This window comes from Malaclemys terrapin, chromosome 3, assembly GCF_027887155.1.
Source record: "Malaclemys terrapin pileata isolate rMalTer1 chromosome 3, rMalTer1.hap1, whole genome shotgun sequence".
NCBI classification, from domain to species: Eukaryota; Metazoa; Chordata; order Testudines; family Emydidae; genus Malaclemys; species Malaclemys terrapin.
In genome coordinates, this window is record NC_071507.1 from 78846362 (window position 1) to 78869749 (window position 23388).

General features: G+C 36.9%; 1 protein-coding gene across 11 annotated transcripts in view; it reads left to right on the forward strand.

Annotated features, from left to right (window-relative positions):
- The window catches only part of SIPA1L2 (signal induced proliferation associated 1 like 2), a 244219-nt gene that overhangs the window by 211393 nt on the left and 9438 nt on the right, over positions 1–23388 (forward strand). For 8 of the 11 annotated variants that reach the window (XM_054023000.1, XM_054022992.1, XM_054022991.1 and 5 more), the window contains 4 exons: positions 1474–1630; positions 4223–4442; positions 14816–14947; positions 23128–23181. In XM_054023000.1, the coding sequence (XP_053878975.1) occupies positions 1474–1630; positions 4223–4442; positions 14816–14947; positions 23128–23181 (563 nt within the window). The remainder of the gene's footprint in view (positions 1–1473; positions 1631–4222; positions 4443–14815; positions 14948–23127; positions 23182–23388) is intronic. The other 3 variants (XM_054022998.1, XM_054023001.1, XM_054022996.1) reach the window with 2 other exon arrangements.

Below are 23388 nucleotides of genomic sequence, written 5' to 3' on the forward strand. Positions count from 1 at the left end.
CTAGAATGTTGTAAATGTTTCATATATATTACATAATATTTATAGCCAACTTTACAGTAAAAATGTAGGCCAAAATTTTATATTTTCAAACTTAGAAGCTTAACTTTAGGCTCTTTAAAACCATATTTCAACACTTGCCTCATTTTCAAAAGTAATGAGCACCAACTGCTCCCAGTTGTGGCCTTCGTGTTCTGCACATTTGTTTTGCCTTAATATTATGAATAATCACACTTTCACTAGATTATTCAGTCATAAGAGTGCTGCCTCTTTGAAAGTGTGGCAGTCTCTTTTGTCCCACAGGCCTCTGCATAATGAGATCCTGCAACCTTTTTCACTGTTTTGAAATGAAAATTTTTATTGAATACTGCATAATTAAGCATTCCCATTGGACTAAAAACCCAGGAACTTTGAAAAATGTCTGAGGACTAGCTCCATCTGAAGAGTGTGAATCAAAGATGGCCACACTGCACATATCAAAAAAATATTCTCATAAATTTTCTATGCATTAGCGCAATGCTTAACTTTTTCTCTCTCTAGGAAAGCTTTCCATGCATCATGAGGGGTGGATGTGGGGAGGGAAGGGTCTCTATTTCAAAGATAATTAGTTTGAAATAAAATAGCATCTCAAATTAGCAGTGGTGATGAAAATCAGGTCATTTGCTGAAGGTTGTGCCACCGTAAGACATAATTCACTGAGAATTACAATTTACCATAGCAAAGCCTATTTCCTCTCTGCCGAGGATACAGTCGCTGATTATGCTGTACTTGGCAGTAGGTAATTGGTCTCAAATGTATGCACTGTGTGTTTGGGAATCTCCAGCTCCTCAGATTCCATTTCCAGAGTAAACCTTTTAAGATCGTCTCTCTCCTTTCTTGCTGGAAGGGAGCTGAAAGACAGTAATTCAGTTTGACAGGCTTTTGTTGAATGTAAATATATTTTTGTATGCTGATAATTAAAGAAGACACCTGTTTTATTTATCCAAACAGCGTTGTGAAAGTGCTGATAATAAAACGCGCTTGGCACATGGCAGAATTGATTACAAGTGAACTTTCGGCGCTACCAGTGATGAACCATGATAATTTTGTCAGATTGTGATGCTGCGTACAGTTTCACACCACAAGATATTGATTTTCTTATTTTCTCAGGAAGCAGAAGTTTAATAATTTATCACAGATCAAAATATTTTAAGTTTAAACAAGACAATAGAGAAGTGTAATGTGCACAAAAGAAAAGTGCAGGCTTTGAGAAAGATGCTTCTTGGGAATTCAGTACTTTTTGAATAATTTTAAAATTCCATCATGAAACTGAAACTAATTCATAAATTTAAAATGATTGGGAAAGATGGTAACAATGCACTAATGCAGAGAGGGAGATTCATACAGCAACTTTTAGTTTTCAGAAATGAAAATAAATACAGTCTTGTAAATCCATGACCAGTACTTCTTACCATACTAATATACCAATTGTTTCAGCAGACTGTATGGTGAGGATGATGCTATGTCTGCATCAAGTCAGCTTCAGACTTCTGTGAGGAGTGCAGTTACTGAAAGCCAGCAAGTCTTGTCCAAAGAAGATTTTCTGAAGCTGATGCTGCCAGATAGTCTCACTATGGAGGAGGGTAGAAGAAAGGTGAGCTATTCTTTTTTGGCTCTACACGTATAAGAGGCAATTACCCGGAAATCATCTACTTTTAGTTCTGAAATTGATTTAGACTAGACAAGATCAATCTATATAAACCAAACATATTCGGCAGAAACTATGAATTCTGACAGTAATTCACATAATATGCATACCCCTGCTCTCTAAAATGATACCTAGTGTTTGGCAATTGTGGATTAAATTCAGTGTGTGTTAAGCATGCTTCTGCTCAAATTTAAAAGCTGAGCTTTTTAATACAAACACCTAGTAAATTCTGAGTATAAGTCCAAAGACTGAGGTCGGTATTTTAAAACCTAAGTGCCTAAAGTTAGGCAATTGAATAACGTGGCATGGCTTTCATGGGTCCCAGCAACTCCCATTTGAAATTTGTATGAGTCAGTGACATACAGATATTAATTATAAGTAGTTAGTTGTAAAGGTCTCATAGTCTGCTCACAGAAAGCTGTGATCTGATTTTGTCATACAAAGACAATGTTGTTCATGTTAAAAAGTTCATTAAAGTACTGATATTGAACTTACAGTATGCTTTCTGAACAGGAAATACCAGTGACAATGCAGTTTTTGCATAATAGGAAATGGCACCACAAGCAATTTAATTACTTGAAGTAATGCTCTTAAATAGATATTAACTCAATGGTACTTTAATCCACTATGTCTATAATACATACTAAAGAACATGTTCATCATGTGTAAATAGGTAACATGTGGGAACCTTATATGTGCTAAATTTAATTTAAAAGAAGTCAGATTGTTTATTTTTAACATGTATTAAGTTAAATACATATATAGTTATAAAATCTCTGAAAGTTTAGGAATAATAGCTGAGAATTTTTATTTATTATATTTTTCCTACAATGACGCATTATTAATATAATAACTAATTGGACTGCAGTTCTTACTCTAAGACGCTGCCTACACTGCTTTCTTTATAAATAACTGAGGTTGCACACTTCCCATTCTCGATATCCATCAAGTAAGCATAGATGCAGTGGCTTTTTTAAAACGGTGAATGTAGCACCAGAGTTAAAAATACCTACATTGGCTTTTTTTTTTTTTTTTTTTTTTTTTTTTGGACAGGTCTTCCTAACTGATGAATGCTTCTCAAAGAAACAGAGGGAAACATTCAATCATTCAAAAGGAAATATACTCTGTAAAAAATAGTTCAATACACATTAGGGCCCAAATTCAGTAAAGCATCCCTCTTCAGCAAAGCACTGAAGCATGTGCTTAAGTCTAACTGAAGTCAGTGGGAGTTAAGCAAATGTTTCAGTGCTGTCCTAAAGCAGGATGGACTTAAGCATATTCTTACATTTTTTCCAGAATCAGGATCTAGATATTGAAAGAATATAGTAGTACTTAGACCCTGACTCTGGAACAAATTTCAGCATGTGCTTAAGTCCTGCTTTAGGACGGCACTGAAGCATTTGCTTAAACCCCATTGACTTCAGTTGGACTTAAGCACATGCTTAAGGTTAAGTACATGCTTCAGTGCTGTCCTGAAGAGGGATACTTTCCTGAAATGAGGCCCTAGTGTATATTAAACTATTTTGTACATAGTATATATCCTTTTGCATGATTGAATGTTTCCCTCTGTTTCTTTGAGAAGCATTCATCAGTTAGGAAGACATTGTCAGAAATACAACAATGTAGATATTTTTAACTCTGGCACTACATTCACTGTTTTAAAAAAGCCACTGCTTCTGTACATACTTGATGTATATCCAGCATAGGAAGTGTGCTGCCTAAACTATTTATAAAGAAATCAGATCAGGATGTTGGACTCTTATAAGTAAGGATTACCAGTTTAAGATCATTTGTACAAATAAATTGCCTCTGTAGACATGCAGAGTAACTATTTTTGCACTGCTCTAGAATTAAAGGATTCTTAAGTAAAATAGCCAAGTTTGATCCAGTTAGGACAATCAGATATAATTTTACTTTAGACATTTAGATGGTATTTTAACTAATTTTCTAAAAGATAAAACAGCTTTCACTGAACTCTATTATCTTGTTTTAAGCGTATTTCATGTTATCTAGACAGCTATAATGCTTTAAATCAGCTTTATTGTCCTATAAATTAGATTGCACCTCACATATAGTTGATCACTTCAGAATGGCTTGATATTAAAACCTAGTCATTTCAAATTAAAATCAAACAGTCCTATGTATGGTCTTGAATAAATGTTGCCAGAGATGGTAACCTTATATATATTTCTGGAAGCCATTACTGTCAGAGGGTTATGGAGATTTCATTTAACATTTCAGAATTAATAAAACAACGCAGTATCTAATTAATTCATGGTGATGTGTTCCAAAATGTCAAGAGGAAATATAAAAATCCAATCAAATAACTCCATTGAGACTGCAGGAGAGTTGACGTGTTGGAACTAATATTTGATCTTCTATTGCAAGTTCAAGAATTCCAAAATGATATTTTATGCCTGCTTACAGAAATACTGCAAGAGTTTTCACAATATCATATAAATTATTTTAACTCGTAAAATATGTCATTATTTTCATTTCTTTACCAATTCATCTTTCTAAAACTATTTTAATATTTAGTTTTCATTTTATGGAAACCTATCTCCAAGGAGGACGCTTTATCGCACCCTTTCTGATGAGAGCATATGTAGTAATCGGAGAGGATCTTCATATGCTAGCTCACGGAGTTCAATGCTTGATCAAGCCTTGCCAAACGATATTTTGTTCAGCACCACCCCACCATATCACAGCACTCTGCCTCCCAGAATGAGTCTGGCTCTTGGAATGGGAAATCTAAGAAGTAAGTGATTTGATCATGTTATGAGCAGGTTTCAGATTCTGTTAGTGAACTCAAATGAGTTGCCAAATGTTAAAATAATTTTTCTTTTAATGGCAAATTACATAATTATTTCAGCATTTTATGTTCTAGAGACCCTAGCAAGTATCCAATCTGGTCAGTAGTGTCTGTTTATATTTGATTTAGTATCAGAATTCAGACTTTTTTTCAGATTTGGAGAGACATTTTCCAAAAAGTAGATAGGCAAAGAATGCTTGCCTCAAGACAGCTCTTCTCATTTTTCTGTTTGTCCAATGAATGATCTAGCTAAATAAAGTTAACTAGCTTTGTCTCACAAGATTGTACTTAAGTTGATTTCCCTATTTTGTTGCCATTTGTTTTTCTAGTGCATTCAAACTGTTAACAAATATATATTAGTGTTATCAATTTCATTGTCTATTAAGTTTGATATGAAGATAGCCCATTTATCTTAGTGACAATATCTTAAAACTTAATGCATATTTGTGATCCTCGTTCCCTTTTTCAAGTTAGAATCTACTTCACAATATTCTTCTCAATATTAAACCCCTGCACTTAGCAATTCATTTATCACTTTTTAGTAGCAAGAAACAGTGGTCTTGGGATAAGTTAAATTGATTTAAATAGGTGTTTTTTCATTTGTATGTTAGATGAGATCTTATTGTATGAATATATTCCATCAATATAGATGGCAAAGATTAGTCTAAAATAATTGTAAGGTAAATATTTGGATGGCAAATACTAATACCTGTACTAAGCCCAAAATGTTCAGACCTGGGTGCTGAAATTTAGGTGTCCACTCAATGTGCAGTGGCAGTCAAAAAAGATAACAGAATGTTGGGAATCATTAGGAAAGGGGTAGATAATAAGACAGAAAATATAATATTGCCTCTATATAAATCCATGATATGCCCACATCTTCAATACTGTGTGCAGATATGGTCACTCCATCTCAAAAAAATGTATTGGAATTGAAAAAGGTACAGAAAAGGAAAACAAAAATGATTAGGGGTATGGAACATCTTCCATATGAGGAAAGATATCAAGAAGACTGGGACTTTTCAGCTTGGAAAAGAGACGAATAAGGGGGGATATGATAGAGGTCTATACAATCATGACTGGTGTGGAGAAAGTAAATAAGGAAGTGTTATTTTATCCTTCTCACAACACAAGAACTTGGGATCATCAAATGGAATTAATAGGCAGCAGGTTTAAAACAAACAAAAGGAAGTATTTCTTCACACAACTCACAGTCAAACTGTGGAACTCTTTGCCAGAGGATATTGTGAAGGCCAAGGCTATAATAGGGTTCAAAAAAGAACTAGTTAAGTTCATGGAGGATAGGTCCATCAATGGCTATTAGCCAGAATAGGCATGGATGCAAAACCATGCTCTGAAGTGTCCCTAGCCTCTGTTTGCCAGAAGCTGGGAATGGGCAACACGGGATGGATCACTTGATGATTACCTGTTCTATTCATTCTCTCTGGGACACCTGGCATTGGCCACTGTTGGAAGACAGACCATTGGTTTGACCCAGTATGTTCTTATAGGAGCAGCTCTTCTGAAAAACTAGCCACTTTTATTTAGGTACCTTAATATTGGAATTAAGCCATTTTTTTTTCAAAAATAGGAGCCAAACTGGGTTCTTAACTCCATATTTAGGCACCTATGGATAGGAGTTTGTGACTTAAGCACTTAAATGACTTAGGAGCACAAGTCCCATTGAAGCCTTGCAGGTATGGAAAGCCCAAAGAAATAATAATAACTAATAATAATATTATTATAAAAAACTGTCCAGACCATATCCTTCATGGACAGGCCTAACTACTGAATTATGTGCTTCAGAACAGACTGACCAACTTAACTTTGAGATTTGCTGGCAATGTCACTGTAAACCATCCAGTCATAGACAGAGCATCAGAAAGCTCCCCGGTCTCCTCTCACGTTTCATTTAAGTCTAATGTGAAATCGGCCCAGAGGGCCTGAAGTTTTTGGCTTTGAGTGACCCAGAATCAAGAGTAACAGCTGGGTATTGAGACTCTGTATTGATACCTCCCACAGTTGCACAGGCCCAACATGTGAGGCCCAAAGCTGTTCCTTGATACCCTGGAGGCAGCATCAGCAAGACCCAGTGCGTGTGTGTCAACAGAACATGTTGAAGCTCAGACATCATCTTTGACCCTCGGTTGTTTTCAAAACAGACACTTTCTCAAGCCAGGCATTCCCTTTCTGTAAGTGCCAAGGCAAGTCTGCACCAAGAGCCTACTGAATTCCCAGCTTTCAGCTAGCTCTGCCATCTACCCCTGAGACTGCAACTGTCCAAGGCCTCCAGCTACCTCAGTTTAAATTGTATTTGTGCTGATAAACCAGCTACTTGACCCCTGGAACACCATAAACTATTGATTAGCTTGACTTCTTCATTTAAGCAAATTATATTAGTTGTCAGACTTGGACAGAGGGGAGAAGCCAAGACTGGACAGAAAACTTGGATTTTGTGGTGGCTTATTTTAATCCCTTTTGTGAATACAACCAAAAGCCAGTGATGAAGGTAACTTTCGACATGACACAACTTTTGTGTGGACTCTGTTCTGGAGCAGGTGAAGGAGCCCATCTGCTTATACATTCATTCATTCATACCTGTAGCAATTTGCTCAACCATATGCATTCACAGGCTTGTTCCCAGCTACTCCCCACATGCTCCATTCAAAAGTTCCTGAGCCACTCTGTTCCCGTTCCATCTTAGGTTTCTCCTAGACTTGTTACCTTCCTGCAGGGAAGGAACCAGCAGTTCTGTTTGCTCTGCTCTGCTTTCTGGATCCAGTAATAGACTCATAGACTTTAAGGTCAGAAGGGACCATTATGATCATCTAGTCTGACCTCCTGCACAACGCAGGCCACAGAATCTCACCCACTCACTCCTGTAGCAAACCCCTAACCTATGTCTGAGTTATTGAAGTCCTCAAATCGTGGTTTAAAGACCTTCATCAGTTAGGAAGACCTGTCAAAAAAAAAAATCTGCCAATCTTCCCTGGAGGAAAATTCCTTCCCAACCCCAAATATGGCGATCAGTTAAACCCTGAGCATGTGGGCAAGACTCACCAGCCAGCACCCAGGAAAGAATTCTCTGTAGTAACTCAGATCCCACCCCATTTAACATCCCATCACAGGCCATTGGACATATTTACCTGCTAATAATCAAAGATCAATTAATTGCCATTTACCCATTCCAAATTCCTATTCACATCTTGCAAATGGATTTTTGAAGCCTTTTATGTGGTGGTTGGAGACAGTGAGAGGGGAAGGAAAGCCCTGAAATTCTCACTCATTCTCCCTGTAGGCCTGTACTGGTTCTGCCTCCCACATTTTAGGCATGGTAAGGAATTGCGGCTCTGATCTGGGCTCCCCTCACACTCACTGCTCTGAGACTACAGTAAAGAGAGCAAAAGGAGCCCAGTTTCGAGCTCTCACTCTACAGCTGTTTTGGCTGCCCATGTTGAATGGCACTTGCTGAGCACTTTGCAAGGCTAGGCAGACTAGTGCATGTCCTCTCAGGTGCACATCTTAGGGCTTGTCTATACTGGCACTTTACAGTGCTGCAATTTTCTCGCTCAAGGGTGTGGAAAAAACACCCCCCTGAGCACTGCAAATTTCAGTGCTGTAAAGTTCCAATGTAGACCATGCACCAGCGCTGGTAGCTACTCCCCTCATGGAAGTGTTTTTTTAACCAGTGGTGCCACGACTACACAGCCACATTAAAGCACTGCCGCGTCAGCACTTTAACGTTGCTAGTGAAGACATACCCTTAGAGAGATCTCTGTTCCTCACCCTGATTTAAAATGCTTGGAGGTTTGGAATGAAGGTTCCCAATATTTGCAGTCCATCTTGAGGACCTACATTGTCCATGAAAGCTAAGATCTTTGTGAATGTAGTGTTCCAAAAACAGATCCTGATTGAATTGCCAGGTGAACATGTTATTAGCAGATAAGCAGGGTGGAATAAATACATCTCTCCTGTGTCAAGAAGCATTGCAAGTGAGCCAGAGTGACATCGTTCTCCCACTACGAGAAAGGGACCAAGTGACCTCCTCCGTTGGATCATATGAACTGGAACCATAAACTCCCTGAACATTAAATCTCACCAAATGAGGGTCAATCCATCCTCCTCCTCATATCCACTCATTATAATCCACACCCGAACATAGCCACTTTATGAACTTCATACGCTCATATCTCAATGACTGTACTTTGACCCATCAACCTTTTACCCCCAATCGGGGATATTGCAGATTATGTATTCCTCATGCCACCTTATATTAAACCAAACTTTGCACCCTCGATAATCTGTTATTCCCTGATAATCAGAAACTTCTATACTCAAACTCTGTTCGCTATTTTTTTTTAACATCATCTTAATAAAATTCGGATGCTGCCTTAAGACATTGTCAGTTGGCACTCAGACAGGAAAGGAAAACCCATACATGGAAAGAAGTTAAGCTGATCAGTAATGAAGCACAAGAATGTTCCTTGGATAAAGAGGTGGTAGATTTATCAAGTGGGGAAACACTGGAGATAGGATTTTCCAGAACACCTCTACAAAATACCAGTGTTCTTCACGAGGCACCAGAAAGAAAATTCACTGCCAACAGACACTGTTTTTTATTCACTGCTGAGGTAAGTTTACATATGTATCCATTATCTCTGATAGCAAAGGTTCTGACTAAGCTTAGGAGAGGATGTTCAATGATCCTTATTTTCAATTATCCTTATCCTTAAGTAGGTAATCAACTGATCCTTCAGAACCATTAGGATAATATGGCACGTGATGCATTTAAAATTAGAAAAACCCTTGTGTCGTGGGTTGTTAATATGATTTTAACTGAGCTGATGAAAGCTACTGTCAAACCACTTGCTAACCTGTGAAATCAAAGTTTTTTATATGGTAAATCACTTTTTGGGTTGCAGTGACTTCCACTCAGTGATTGAGTTTCACGTTCTAATGACTGTTCACTTTAAACGAAATCCTTCAAAAGTAAGATAGTGTTATGGACAAATATCAGATAATGGCCTAAGATGGTAATTGAGTTTTGCTTCAATCATTCAGTCCTCTTGCTTGCATTCTTCCACACCCACTTATCTATCCTGGTGAAACTCTTCTCCATAAACTTGATGCCAAAAGATCTTTTGGCTTTTATTTGGAGAGAACTAAAGCCTTTAAAAAATACACGCACCTTTGTTTCAGTTGACACTAACTCAATAGATTGTGTGGTCTCCAAGGAGACCACATTTCTCAATAGCTGTTTCATTGTTATACCATGGCAGGCCTGCAGCTTGTAGGTCATGTCAAGGTCCATTTGGTGTGGAGTGAATCTGTTAAGGCAGCAGATTCTAATCTGTTTTTATCTTGGAGATTTACAAGGCAGCCTCTTATGTTAACTGAGTATACTCAGATTATACTCTATTGCTCAGATTCAGCTTCCAGTCAGGAGTCAAGATTTAGTCTATTGTGGAACCTTTTTCTATGATATCTTATTTTCCTTCTTTAGAGATACAAAAAGATATCTTCATAGCTTTAGTGTAGGGCCGTCAATTATTCACAGTTAACTTACACAATTAACTCAAAAAAATTAATCGTGATTAATCACAGTTTTAATCGCACTGTTAAACAATAGACTACCCAATTGAAATGTATTAAATATTTTTGGATGTTTTTCTACATTTTTAAATATATTGATTTCAATTACAGCACAGTATACAAAGTGTACAGTGCTCACTTTATATTATTTTTATTACAAATATTTGCACTGGAAAAATGGCAAACAAAATAAATAGTATTTTTCAATTCACCTAATACACATACTGTAGTGTGCCATCTCTTTATCGTGTAAGTGCAACTTACAAATGTACATTTTTTTGGTTACATAACTGCACTCAAAAACAAAACAATGTAAAACTTTAGAGCCTACAAATTCACTTAGTCCTACTTCTTGTTCAGCCAATTGCTAAGACAAACAAGTTTGTTTACATTTACGGGGATAATGCTGAAAGTGAGAACAGGCATTCGCATGGCACTTTTGTAGCCGGCATTGCAAAGTATTTACATGCCAGTTATGCTAAACATTCGTATGCCCCTTCATGCTTTGGCCACCATTCCAGAGGACATGCTTCCATGCTGATTATGCTTGTTAAAAAAAATAATTCATTAATTAAATTTGTGACTGAACTCCTTGGAGGAGAACCGCATGTCTCCTATTCTGTTTTGCTTGCATTCTGCCATGTATTTCATGTTACAGCAGTCTCAGATGATGACCCAGCACATGTTGTTCATTTTAAGAACACTTTCACTGCAGATTTGACAAAACAAAGAAGGTACCAATATGAGACTTCTAAAGATAGCTACAGCACTCGACCCAAGGTTTTAGAATCTGAAGTGCCTTCCAAAATCTGAGCGGGACAAGGTGTGGAGCATGCTTTCAAAAATCTTAAAAGAGCAACACTCCGATGTGGAAACTACAGAACCCAAACCACCAAAAAAGAAAATCAACCTTCTGCTGGTGGCATCTGACTCAGATAATGAAAATGAACATGCGTCAGTCCATACTGCTTTGGATGGTTATCAAGCAGAACCCATCAGCATGGACACACATCCTCTGGAACGGTGGTTGAAACATGAAGGGATGTTTAAATCTTTAGTGCATCTGGCACATATCTTGGAACTCCGGCTACAACCGTGCAATGTGAATGCCCGTTCTCACTTTCAGGTGATATTGTAAACAAGAAGCGGGCAGCATTATCTCCTGCAAATGTACAAAAAAACTTGTTTGAGCAATTGGCTGAACAAGAAGTAGGACTGAATAGACTTGTGGGCTCTAAAGTTTTACGTTATTTTACTTTTTGAATGCAGTTTTTTTGTACATAATTCTACACTTGTAAGTTCAACTTTCATGATAGAGATTGCACTACAGTACTTGTATTACGTGAATTGAAAAATACTATTTATTTTATTTTAGAAACATGGAGTCCTCTCATGTCATTACCCAGTATGTGGCACATGAAATATGTAGTAACTTCCCCCCCCCCCCCCCATAACTTAAGATCTCTTCATGAGAAGAGAACTCACAACTCCCATTGACAGAAACAAGATAGTTGCCTTGGTAGCAGGAAGGACCAGATAAGATCAATCTGTTTACCCTTATATAAATAAGAAATCTCTCTCGGAATAGGGAGATTTTCTGGCACTAGTGTCCGTTGATTTCAGGAGAACTGCTTTGAAACCTATGAGTTTTAAACAAAAAAATGCTGAAACTAAATGCTATCAATTGCTCTATATCACTTCTCTGCAATAATAAAAAGGAAATGAAAATGAATAAAGTTTGATGGTATGGTCATGGTGTCTTCTATATAAAAGAACTGGACGTCACAAGATCAATAACTGTACCAAAAAGCACGGACTTAACAAACAAAAATGGTTTTTTTAAAACTATGGGTTAATGCATGGATTGTTGTCCCAGAGGGCATAGTCTTGTCTCTCCTACACTCAGACCACACCCAAAATGCAAACGGCATGGAAGAATCATTCCCCCGAAGCTCAAGAGGCCCAGGAGTTTTTTGCAATGTTGGTACACCAGAATATGCCTTTCTTGCCCTATTCAGATTTTTTTAAATAATTGTCTGTCGTGGCATGCTGATGCCTGGACTGTTGTTATTCCTCCTTATTTCTTCCTTCAATATAGACCCTGTGAGGTTTCAGACCTCTCAATAACCAAACCTCATTTCATCCAGCAGGCTTTCTGCTATTAAGGCCCTCTGTCTGCCCTGGACAAAGTAGTGTAGATCCTATGAATTTAGGTCCTCACAAAGACATATAAAATGATGGATGATTATTGGTGACTAAATCAATCCTACACTCCAATTTGGGAAACCAGCAGAATCTTAACAAGTAGACACTTTCCTGACAGGTTTCACATTCATCTTCTATTAACTTATCAAACAAAAACAGGGGTTCTTCTAAAGTGACTGCACACTTCTCTAGGATAGGAGCTGGATCACCAGCTTTCAAATAAGATATCCTGTCTGTAAGGAAGGTTTCCCTTTTGTCAAGCACCAGAATACACAAGTATTTGTATTCTTCTACAAAGGGCTTTCACAGACTCCAAGACGTATACCCAAGAGATTGTTCCTTGATCAGTCCCAAGTATGATTTCACCCTCAGACACTTTAATGTTTTCTGCGATTTAATATAGGCAGGAAGTGGGAACAGAGTATATTTCTATGCTGAAATTCCATTTAATATAAAATCTACTTTTGGATTCCTGGGGTTCGGTAGAGACACATGTTACAGCAAATTATACTAAATAGACTAGCTGCATACTTTCTCAGTTACTCCATCAAAACTTAACAATGGAATATCTTGCATATAAATTGCAGGATAAGACGACAAAAATCCCATGGTATATTGGATTTTTACCTCTCCTGCATCGTATTTAGGATGCAGGTCTCCCCCCCCCCCCCCCCCCCTCCAGTGTTTCTATTGAGGATTGCATACCTGCTCCTCCATCCCATCGTCTCCATTAGAAAGATGATTCATTCTGTTAGAGGCTGCTGCATGCAATAGAATGAATTGTGACACTTTATGCTTGTTGTGTTTGTATGTAAACTTTATACAGACTGTATGTATACTGTATTATTCGATTAATATCTTGACAAATGATACCATGCCTTTTTCATACAATAGGAAGATATTCCATGTTATGTGTGTGCATTGTTCCTTGTGAAAAAACACTTCAATTTTTTTTAGATGGTGCAGTGGTGAGAAAAACATTCCTCAGACCTATTATAGCCTATATCTGAGGAAGGACTGGAGGGAGGGAAAACTTCTGTATTTTTAAAATATCTTTTTAAACTTCTGATTTAACCACATTATCTTTTTTTGTTTTAAAAGGATTGAAGTAGAATAACTTTTTTGCTGAATGACATTTAATGAAATAACATTTGTCATTAATCTTATTAGTATAAAATTAATGTTCTCTTCTCCTTAATGTGATTAAATCTAATTGTTATATCTACTTTCATGAATGTCTGTATTTCTAACTACAGTATTTATTATATTGTGTCTGCATGTATACATCAATATACAACTAAATCATAGAAATGTAGGGTTGGAAGGGACCTCAAAATCATCAAGTCCACCCCCATGCATTGAGGCAGGACCAAATAAACCTAGACCATCTCTGACAGGTGTTTGCCCAACCTGTTTTTAAAAACTTCCGATGATGGGGATTCCAGAACCTCCCTTGGAAGACTATTCCAGCAGTTAAATCCCTTATAGTTAGAAAGTTTTCCTAATCTCTAACCTAAATCTCCCTGGCTACTGATTAATTCCACTACTGCCTAGCCTATCTTTAGTGGATAATGAGAACAATTGATCACAGTCCTCTTTATGATAACCAATAACCTATTTGAAGACTGTTATTGGTCCTCCTTTATAAAGATAGTCTGGCTTGAAAATGTAAAGTAATTCCCAAAGTGGAATATGAAAATCTTCTATTCCTTCTGAAATGTAAATTCATAGTGTGTTTGTAAAATGCTGTATAACCTTAAAAGCTCAATATCACTACTTATTAATGATAAATGAGAGCTTGTGCTCTAATACAAATTTGTGCTGTATCTATTGTATAGTAAGAGTTGCAGTTCATTCTGGAAATAGTGTTACAATACGTTGAAATCTATCAGTTCCTCAGATATACACTTTATCAATATAAAACTGATAGGGCATTTCAAAATCGGAATATAATTTTTCTTTGAGAGGATAGAACAAATTGATAAATTAAAAGGGGAAAGTTTGACTGTTGGGTGGAATGCGGGCATAATTTTCAAAGCAGTCTCTGTACCTGCACCCATAATCTGAGCACATCCCGTTTTTGTGTATAGAACTCTGTATGCACACAAATTCTGCATGTGCGGTTTCATGGCCTTTCTGAAAATATGGATATATATGTGTGTCTAGCAATTTTCTCTTCACAACGGATCTTAAAAAATCAAATATTTGGGTTCCGTAATATTCTACTGTTTATAACTCTGTTCTGTCTATTTATAATATTAGTATGCTCTCTTATGTAAAGTGGTAGTTAGGAAGAGAATATTCTTTTAAAAAAAATCTTCTTTCCTTCTCATTCTCTGTCAGTCCAATGCCACTTAAAATGTTATGCTGACACTGAGCATTTAAAAAAAAAAAAGCAGGGGACAAGGGAGAAGTGAAGATGAGCACCCTTTGGCTATATATATTTTTGAAATTTAATTCTAATAGCCTCAGAACTAAATATAGACCATTGTCATAAGGCTAATTTTTGTGTTTGTTGATAGATGAATTCTGGTTCTCAGATGGCTCTTTATCTGATAGAGCCAAATTCAATGATCCTGGCCTGATGCCCCTTCCAGACACTGCTGCAGAACTAGACTGGTCCAACCTGGTTGATGCTGCACGAGCGTTTGAAGGTAAGAAAATTCAGCATAAAGATTGCTCTTCCAAGTTTTTCCCATATTTTCCATATCCTCATTTTAAATAATAAAAATCTTATATGTATCTCAGTAGTTATAGCCTTTTCTATCCTTTTTGTAATATCACTTACTTTCAAATGAGGAAACCTGTTGGACACAATATGAACTGTGTGGCTGCTATCAACTCTGCCTGTGCAGTCCAGGTGCTGTTGCCCCTCCCCCTAGCTCACATAATAAGCCCTCGGAAGAATGTTGCAGTGGTACAAGTATATCAATAGACATTTTAATGTTTTCAAAAATAGTGTGCAGTCAGGAAGTAGAGCAGTCTTGCAGAATTGGACTATAATTCCAGGTTAAGCTGGAGAAAATGACATACTCATCTCTTTGATATCAAACCTATACGTGCTTAGTTTAAAAGTAAACAGAATAGTAGACATGCATATTTAAAGGTTTTGTTTTAATGTATGCTTTGGTCAGGTCTTTCTCTGTACTGTCCTAGAGTTCAACAATCTCAAGTAGAAAGATTTTGTTGCTTTACTCTTTAGTTAAAGAGCTATTTAATCAGAACTATTGTAGTACTATTTTGAATGAACAGAAAATGTATCACAGTGGTGATCATCATTCTAACACACTGTCTTGCTTTTTATCCTGATTAACTTTGAGTTCCTTCGTCTCTGTTTAGCCCTTCTCAGATAAATTTCTCCTAACTGGTAGGAAGTATTATAAAATTGAAAGATACTCTGAAAAGGATTCCCATTGTATTTTCTCACTTGGTTGCTTGGGGGGAAAGATAGGTGTGTATATTTTTGTTACCAATATCCTAATGCAGCAACTGGAAAATAAAGACTTATCAGTACAAAGAAGAGTTGGAGTGATGTAATTGTGTTCATGCTAAAGCAGTTCTTACTGCTGCATAAAAAACATTTTGATATTCAACAACTCTGATCAGTTCAGCTGACTGAAAGTACTTGTTCTATCCTCCTATTTTCTGAAACGCAGATATTTTGAAGTCTTTTAGAAACTTTTTATTTTCATTTTTCTAGTCTCCTTAAACCTTCAGGTCAGAATAATGGCATACTTTATTCTGCAATTAATCAATTTGAGCAGCAACTTCTAGATTCTTGTAATTTAGGCTTATTCTCAATAGTTGCACAGTCATATTTTTTTCTCATTTGTTCTGTTCAAATAGGAGAAGCTATTGACTGACTTGTTTTTAGTTGCATATAGTTCAGATTATTTTCATTTATTCATTTTGTACTACAGTCTGAGTCACAAAATAGAGATTGTCTCATTGTGATTGCTTTGTGAATTATTTGAAAAATGAGTTGTAATGCAGTTTCCCATAAAGAATGCTATAGTAAGTGATTCTATGTTTTTTCTGTTAGTGGGTACATTTCTTTTCTGTTAGTGGGTACATTGATGCAGAAGGTGGAAAGATCTATGCATGTGCTATATAACCTATAAAACAGTATAACTAATTTTTTTATTTTATGCTATGATATGGACCTCCTGAGTGGAAATGGGTTTTCTAAAAGATTTGGTCAACTTTCTGCTTCCTCAGTCTCACAACCAGAAAGCCAAAGTCAAAATAAGCACAACGGACTAGCATATCGTGAAAAGTTCATTTGGAGGGAGTCCATTATAACAAATAATGAGTTCTTAAAATAGTTGGGTTTGAATTGGAGGAAGCAGATGCTATTTTCCTGTGTATGTTGAAGTTGTCCTTCGTAATTGAGGAATCACTTCAAGACTTGGTATTAAGAGTAGGTGGGAGCTAGTGTTCTGGACTCTATAAATGTAATGAATAGAGAAATGATGATCCCCGAGATGATGAAAATGCCAATGGAGTTTTGCTATGCAGGGTTCCCGGTGTTCGAAACTGAACATTTCTAGAAGTTTGGAAATGAAGCCAAATGGCTAGTTCAGCATTCTTCTTTCAGAATATTTTAAAAAGGAAAGGTCTGTAGCAGCACAGACATTGGGATGCCACAATCATTTCCTTAGCTGTGTGGGGATTAAAGCCTCTGAGATCTTTTTATTTTGGTAGATGAGAATGTGATCAAAACTTTTGAGATATGTCTGTCTTTAAAGAAAGTCTTCATTAATTGGATCATTTAAGCCATTGTTAAAGGGGTTGTTTGCTACTGAAGATTTAAGAAATTAAAGTTAGATTAGTCTCCAATTCTGATCTGCCAAGTCTTCTAACAATTATGCAATTTACAGCCATTGAGAGGGGAACTTTATTTTAGTTTTTCCTTTTTCATACAAGGCAGTTTCTCTACATCTCTTCCTCTCCGTAGCTGGCAGCATGATTCAAAGGTCATTTCTTTCTTGGGTCTCCTTATTCTATCTACTGACAACCCATAAAATTTATGCTTATTCATAAATACACATTATGAGCTATTACCATCATTCTTCTGTGTTTTAAACCCACCTCTCATCCAAGCTGCAACAATATGGAACAGATGAGTGATTTTAAGCCTGGGAGTGATGCGATTAAGAATGAATATGTCGACATAGCTTTTTATTGCCATCGCAGCTAGAACTTGAAATTCACTGTTAGATGCTACAAAGGCTTTCTTTCGTAATTTAAAGCTAAACGAACAAATAGCTTGTTTTCCCCTAGTTAACTCATCATTAGTTATTCTTTCAGTTCATTTTGCTCCTGCAAAGTTTTTGGTCTAAGATAATGTTGAAAAATATATTTTTAAAAATTGATACTGAGACTTTTTTAGATATTGCTGTAAACCTTGCTTGATAAAAGCCCCTGTGAATAGACTGCTATGGGATCTTAGCGATCCAGGTACCAGTGCTTCCAGCAGGTCAGACTCTTCCTTGGGATCCTGATGCTGCTGGTCTCCTTCATGACAGTCACTTTTTGAGGATCCCACTTCTACCACCCCTGCTAGACAAGAACTTTGTGCACAGATGGATGATGAAGCCTCACACTAACTAGGATCTTGAGGAGAGGGAGCCTGGGCAACTTCCCTTTTTTCCTGTAGCTCGACCTTGTGGTCCAATTTTCTCTTCAGAGATGGCCTTTGGGGTCTATGAAGTCCATGATTGGGACCATTTTAAATATCAAAGCAAATATTAGTTGTCTTTATATATAATATAAAAAATAAGTTTTCTGTGCTTCTTGCTGCAGACAGCCTTGAAAATGGAAACCAATTTCTAGAGTTGAAAGTTTACCGCTAGTATTTCCTGACGTTCTTGAGGAGTTCAGTTCCCACATGGTCACTTGGAGAGGGCCTTTGCGATTGATGAAATCAACAGGAACAGTTCCTTGCTTTTTGAACCCGTTCATGGCTGGGGAGAAGTGGGGGTTAGGCTGCAACTGATGCTGCTAGAACACCCAAGGCTCCCTCCTGTCTGCTTGTCAGCTGCTTGTAGTTGGCACCCCTTTCTAGAGCAGTCAGCATGGCGTGCAGCTCAGCTCAGCTCAAACATTGATTCTCGTTGTGTCCTTGGCCAAGACACTTTTAAAATTTTGATCTGTTTCCTCAGTACTTAACTACGTTACTATGATGTGGTGACCATTGTTTATAGACTGTAATGCCTATAATTAACTCACTTGTGGTTTCACCACTTGTACTCATTAGTCACATTCCAAATTTATGGCAATGCAACAAGCGTGTATTCTCTGTGTATAATATGGGAAGAAACTTGAAGAGCTAATGGAATACAGCTGAGAGCAAAGCTGACAGATGAGACTACAGAGGGAAAAGGGGACAGATAAGAGACGAAAGGGTAAAGAGAAAATGTAACATGGAAGAGGAGAGAAAGGAACTGAACAACAGAGAATTGGGTGCTACTATGCAAAACACTAAAGAAAGAAGAGTATAGACTCGAAAGAAAACAATAAACAGAACTGAGAAAAGAGAATTGTATTTAGACTGATAGATTAAAATGGAGAATGAATGGAGAGAAAAGGGGATAAAGAAATGTCAGAGAATAAGCAGGAAAAGAGACAACCTTTAGAAAATTTGATTCATATTCCTTTAATTGTTTTATTACACTTCTCTGAAATCCTCGTAGTTCTGAGTTTAGGGCAGAGCCACGTACTTTTGAGTACTTGCGTTATATTAATAGTGATGGCTTCTCTGGAAAATCAAATAACTGAAGAATATAGTGAAGGAGAAAAACAGAAAACTCTCCAAGATTCCCACAATTGCTTTTCATTCTAGAAGACTGGTGTGAGACATAAACATAAACGTTGACTCTTATGTACAGACCCAGCAGTATTTGTGTCACTGTTGATTGGTAGTTTTAGTTTAAACATGGGTGTTATCTGTTTTTTAAATAATATTTTGGGGCTTAAACAACCTGACAGAGAGTCCCTTTAACCAAATCATAAACAATACATATATAAACAAAAGTAATTTCAACCACTGGTGTATACCAGGTATTTCGTGGTTCTAAGCTACTTATGCCAATTAGAATGCACCATTTCTTAATGACAGTTTATCTTTGTGGCACCATCTGTACTACTATAATTAATATTGTTTTAACATCTTCATTTTAAATCTTCATAGTTTAATAAAAGTTATGCATAAAGTTATACTAAACATATTGTGATTGGGGGAAAGAAAAGCATTCAGCATAAAAGATAAGTATCTAATCAAATTAGCTAGTTTAAGTGTTTAGAAAAATAAAATTCAAAAACATTTAGGAAAAGTTCTGTCTTCTGATATGCATGTGTAACTCCTGTTGACTTCAGTGAAAGTTTGTGTGCATGTCTGGGGACAGAATTTGACCTTGAGACTGGAGTTTAGCAATGAGAGGGTCACTTAATGCACCATTTTATTTTTAGCCTTCTTCTATTATGCTGTATGTTACTTAACTTAAACTGTTTGGATTTCCCCCCCCCCCCCCCCCCCCATCTGTGATACTACTGAACAAATGCAGTTCTGGTCCAGATTCTGCTCTTTTACAACTATGCAGTCCCATTAACATCCACTGAGTTGGATGGGTTGCACATTTTGGCCCAGTGTCCTCATTTTTGTCTGTCTGGAGTAGGCAATTTTTGCTTAAAATTTTGATGTAAGTATCCATATATCTTCTCAAGTAATTGGCTTGGGAAATGACATACCAAACCAAAATTAGCTTCTGTTAATGTCAAAAAAAACCTTGCAGGTTTTGGTAGCACAAGTGTTGCAATCATAGACAAAAGACTAGCTTCTTCTCTCATGTCAATTTAACTCCATTGGTATCAGTGGAGGTCTTTTGATTTCCATTGGTGTCGGTGAATGGAGAGTCACACCCAAGGAGTTCATACTTTATATTTTGTGTAAAATTCTGTTAGGCATAGTCACGAACAAAAACTTTTGGTCAAATTCTGCCCTCCAAAACACAGATTTAACTCCCATTTCAGTTCACCTTTTAAAAATTGCCCTGTTAAATTGGTGAAACAATTATTAAACACAAAGTACTCATGGACACATTCAGTGGGACTAGAAATAATTACTGAAAATAAAAAATTAGACATGCAGCTGAATAAGAATCTTCCTATGTAACCATTCACTTTGCAATATTCTGTTGCCTTACTTCTTATGACAGAACAGTCTTATGCACTGTTCTGGGGAGGTAAAAGGAGAGAACTCGGTGGTGATGTCCTAGCTGTTATCTATGTTTGTTGTTGTATTAACTTTGTTACTGAGGGAGTAAACTTTGACTTTAACATTAGCAGCATAAATTAGGTTGTTGTTTTTGCAGTAACAGCTCACAAAATCACTTCTTTAGCATACAGTGTGGGAGCCTAATGGTTTAATGACATTGTTGCTCAGCCTGTGAGTGGTGGGTTACTGTTCAACATTTCACAAGTAACTGAATGTAGTAAAGTTCTGTTTAGAACAGTGGTAGGCAACCTATGGCACGTGTGCCGAAGGCGGCACGCAAGCTGATTTTTCAGTGGCACTCACACTGCCCTGGTCCTGGCCACCGGTCCGGGGGCTCTGCATTTTAATTTAATTTTAAATGAAGCTTCTTAAACATTTTAAAAACCTTATTTACTTTACATACAACAATAGTTTAGTTCTATATTATAGACTTATAGAAAGAGACCTTCTAAAAACGTTAAAATGTATTACTGGCACGCGAAACCTTAAATGAGAGTGAATGACTGACTCGGCACAGCACTTCTGAAAGGTTGCCAACCCCTGGTTTAGAAACTAGCAGAAGTGCAGTAGTAATAAGCTCTAAATATAAAATTTACATTTCATACAAACACAACATTTGAAATGTAGTAGAATTTTTGCAAGGAATAAAAAGTTATAAATGCACAAGTTAGTCAATGCACATTTCAGGTAATATAATCTATTTATAGTTTTTGCTGACTAAAATTAAAATGTTCAGGTAAATTCACGAAGGATGTTGCTAAATTGGATAGGGTTCAGAGAGGAGCTATGAGAATGATTAAAGGATTAGAAAACCTACCTTATCGTGATACTCAATAAGCTCAGTGTATTACCTTCTCTTTGTTAAACTAAAGGGGTGACTTGATTACATTTATCAGTACCTACATGAGCAGCAAATATTTGATGTGGGCTCTTCAATCTAGCAGGTAAAGGTATAACATGATCCAGTGGCAGGAAGTTGAAGGTAGACGAATTCAGAGTGGAAATAAGGCATATGTTTTTAACTCTGAGGTTAATTCACCATGGGAACAATTTACCAAAGGCCATAGTGGATTCTCCATCGCTGGACAATTTTAAACCAAGATTAGATGTTTTTCTAAAAGATCTGCTCTAGGAATTATTTGGGGGAAGTTCAATAGCCAGTGTTATACAGAAGGTCAGACTAGATGAACACAATGGTCCCTTCTGGCCTTGGAATCTATGAATCAATGGAAATTTTTAAAAACTGGGTGAAATATTTTATTTTAAAACTTCATAGTGTGCTTTCAGTGACTGTTATGAACATCCTTTGTAATACTTCCTCTCTAAAGGGAAGGTGGTGGTTTGATTCAAATACCCCTAGTAGGTCCAGAACTACAATGTTGTTGTTTTTTTTAACTTAACAGAAAATGTCTTAACCTCCGTAGACCAGACAAGCAGCCATTCTTCTTAGAAATGCTTAGTCAGTATTATGAGGAAAAACAGAGTAAATTACATTGAAATAGAGTTCAGTGACACAAAATACCCATGTTTTGTACATTACTGAACATTAACTAACTTATCATGTAGGGAAGCTAGGAACAGTATAAGATTTGCCACTGCTTTTCTGTCCTCCGCCATCAAATGTCAATCAAAGACTTGAAGAGCTTGTGTAAGCTCGAAAGCGTGTCTCTTTCACCAACAGAAGTTGGTCCAATAAAAGATATTACCTCACCCCCTTGTCTCTGTAATCAAAGTTTAGGCAAGGGAAGAAAAGAACAAGTGAAATGGGTAATTAGACGTGTACCCTAAATTTACTTTTGCCCCATTTCTTTTGTGAACATAATTGTTTGCACAATCTTTTCTGTGGCACCTAATTTGACTAAGTTTAACCTTTCCCTGCTGCTTAATTTAATTAAGCTATATTGCTTCCATAGTGTGAGTTGTGTCACTGTGATAGCAATGGTGTGTGAAATTCTTCTCTTTTCTCACTTTAGATGTGTGTGGAAAACTCGTGATCTAAAAACTGCCAAGACACATGACAAATTGCAAATAAGGATAAAACTTGGGGAAACTACTGCTATATAAAGTTGGTCTTGAAATCTAAAAGTGCAAATTTGTATCAAAGTAGTGTTATAGCTGGAAATGACTTTTCAATCTTTACAGGGACCTCCAAAAGTGTACATTTTGTAATCACTTAATAAAAACTTCTAATTGCTGTGATTCCCTGGTTTTGTTTTAATAGCACTTTTAAAACAAGTCACTAAAAAATCTCACTTAAAACAATTTGCCATGTATTTACCATTTGACTTTTGTGGTGCACCACATTTCCATGCTATGTATCATAATACTGTGCATTATATTAGGGCCGCTGAGCATGAAATGTGTAATTTCAACCATGTTGGTTGGCATTACATAAGAATTGGTTTTGACAGGCTTAAGGGCTTCTCACAATAAGAGGCAGTCTGAGCAGCATTGACGTATTCCATTATGTGAATCTTGCGTAAGGACCACAGCTGCTTTAGCAGAGAGAAAGTTGGATGTACTCTCTTGTTTATAGGAACATTCTAAATCTTATTCCAGGTTTTGACTCTGATGAAGATCTTGGGCCGGTCTGTCATCATACATCGTTTCTAGGTGATGGTTTGGGGTTGATTGTTGGCTTTTATCTTTAGTAAACCTTCCTTTCTGTTTCAAGTGTTTGCACGTTTGCATGGTAATGCAAGCTTTGGGCCTGCGGGGGAGGAGAGGGAGAGGGGAAGGCATGTCATGGCCAGAGTCAATAGAAAGCTGCAGGCATGAAATTTGGATGGAAATCAGTTAAATCAATCTCCACAGAATATG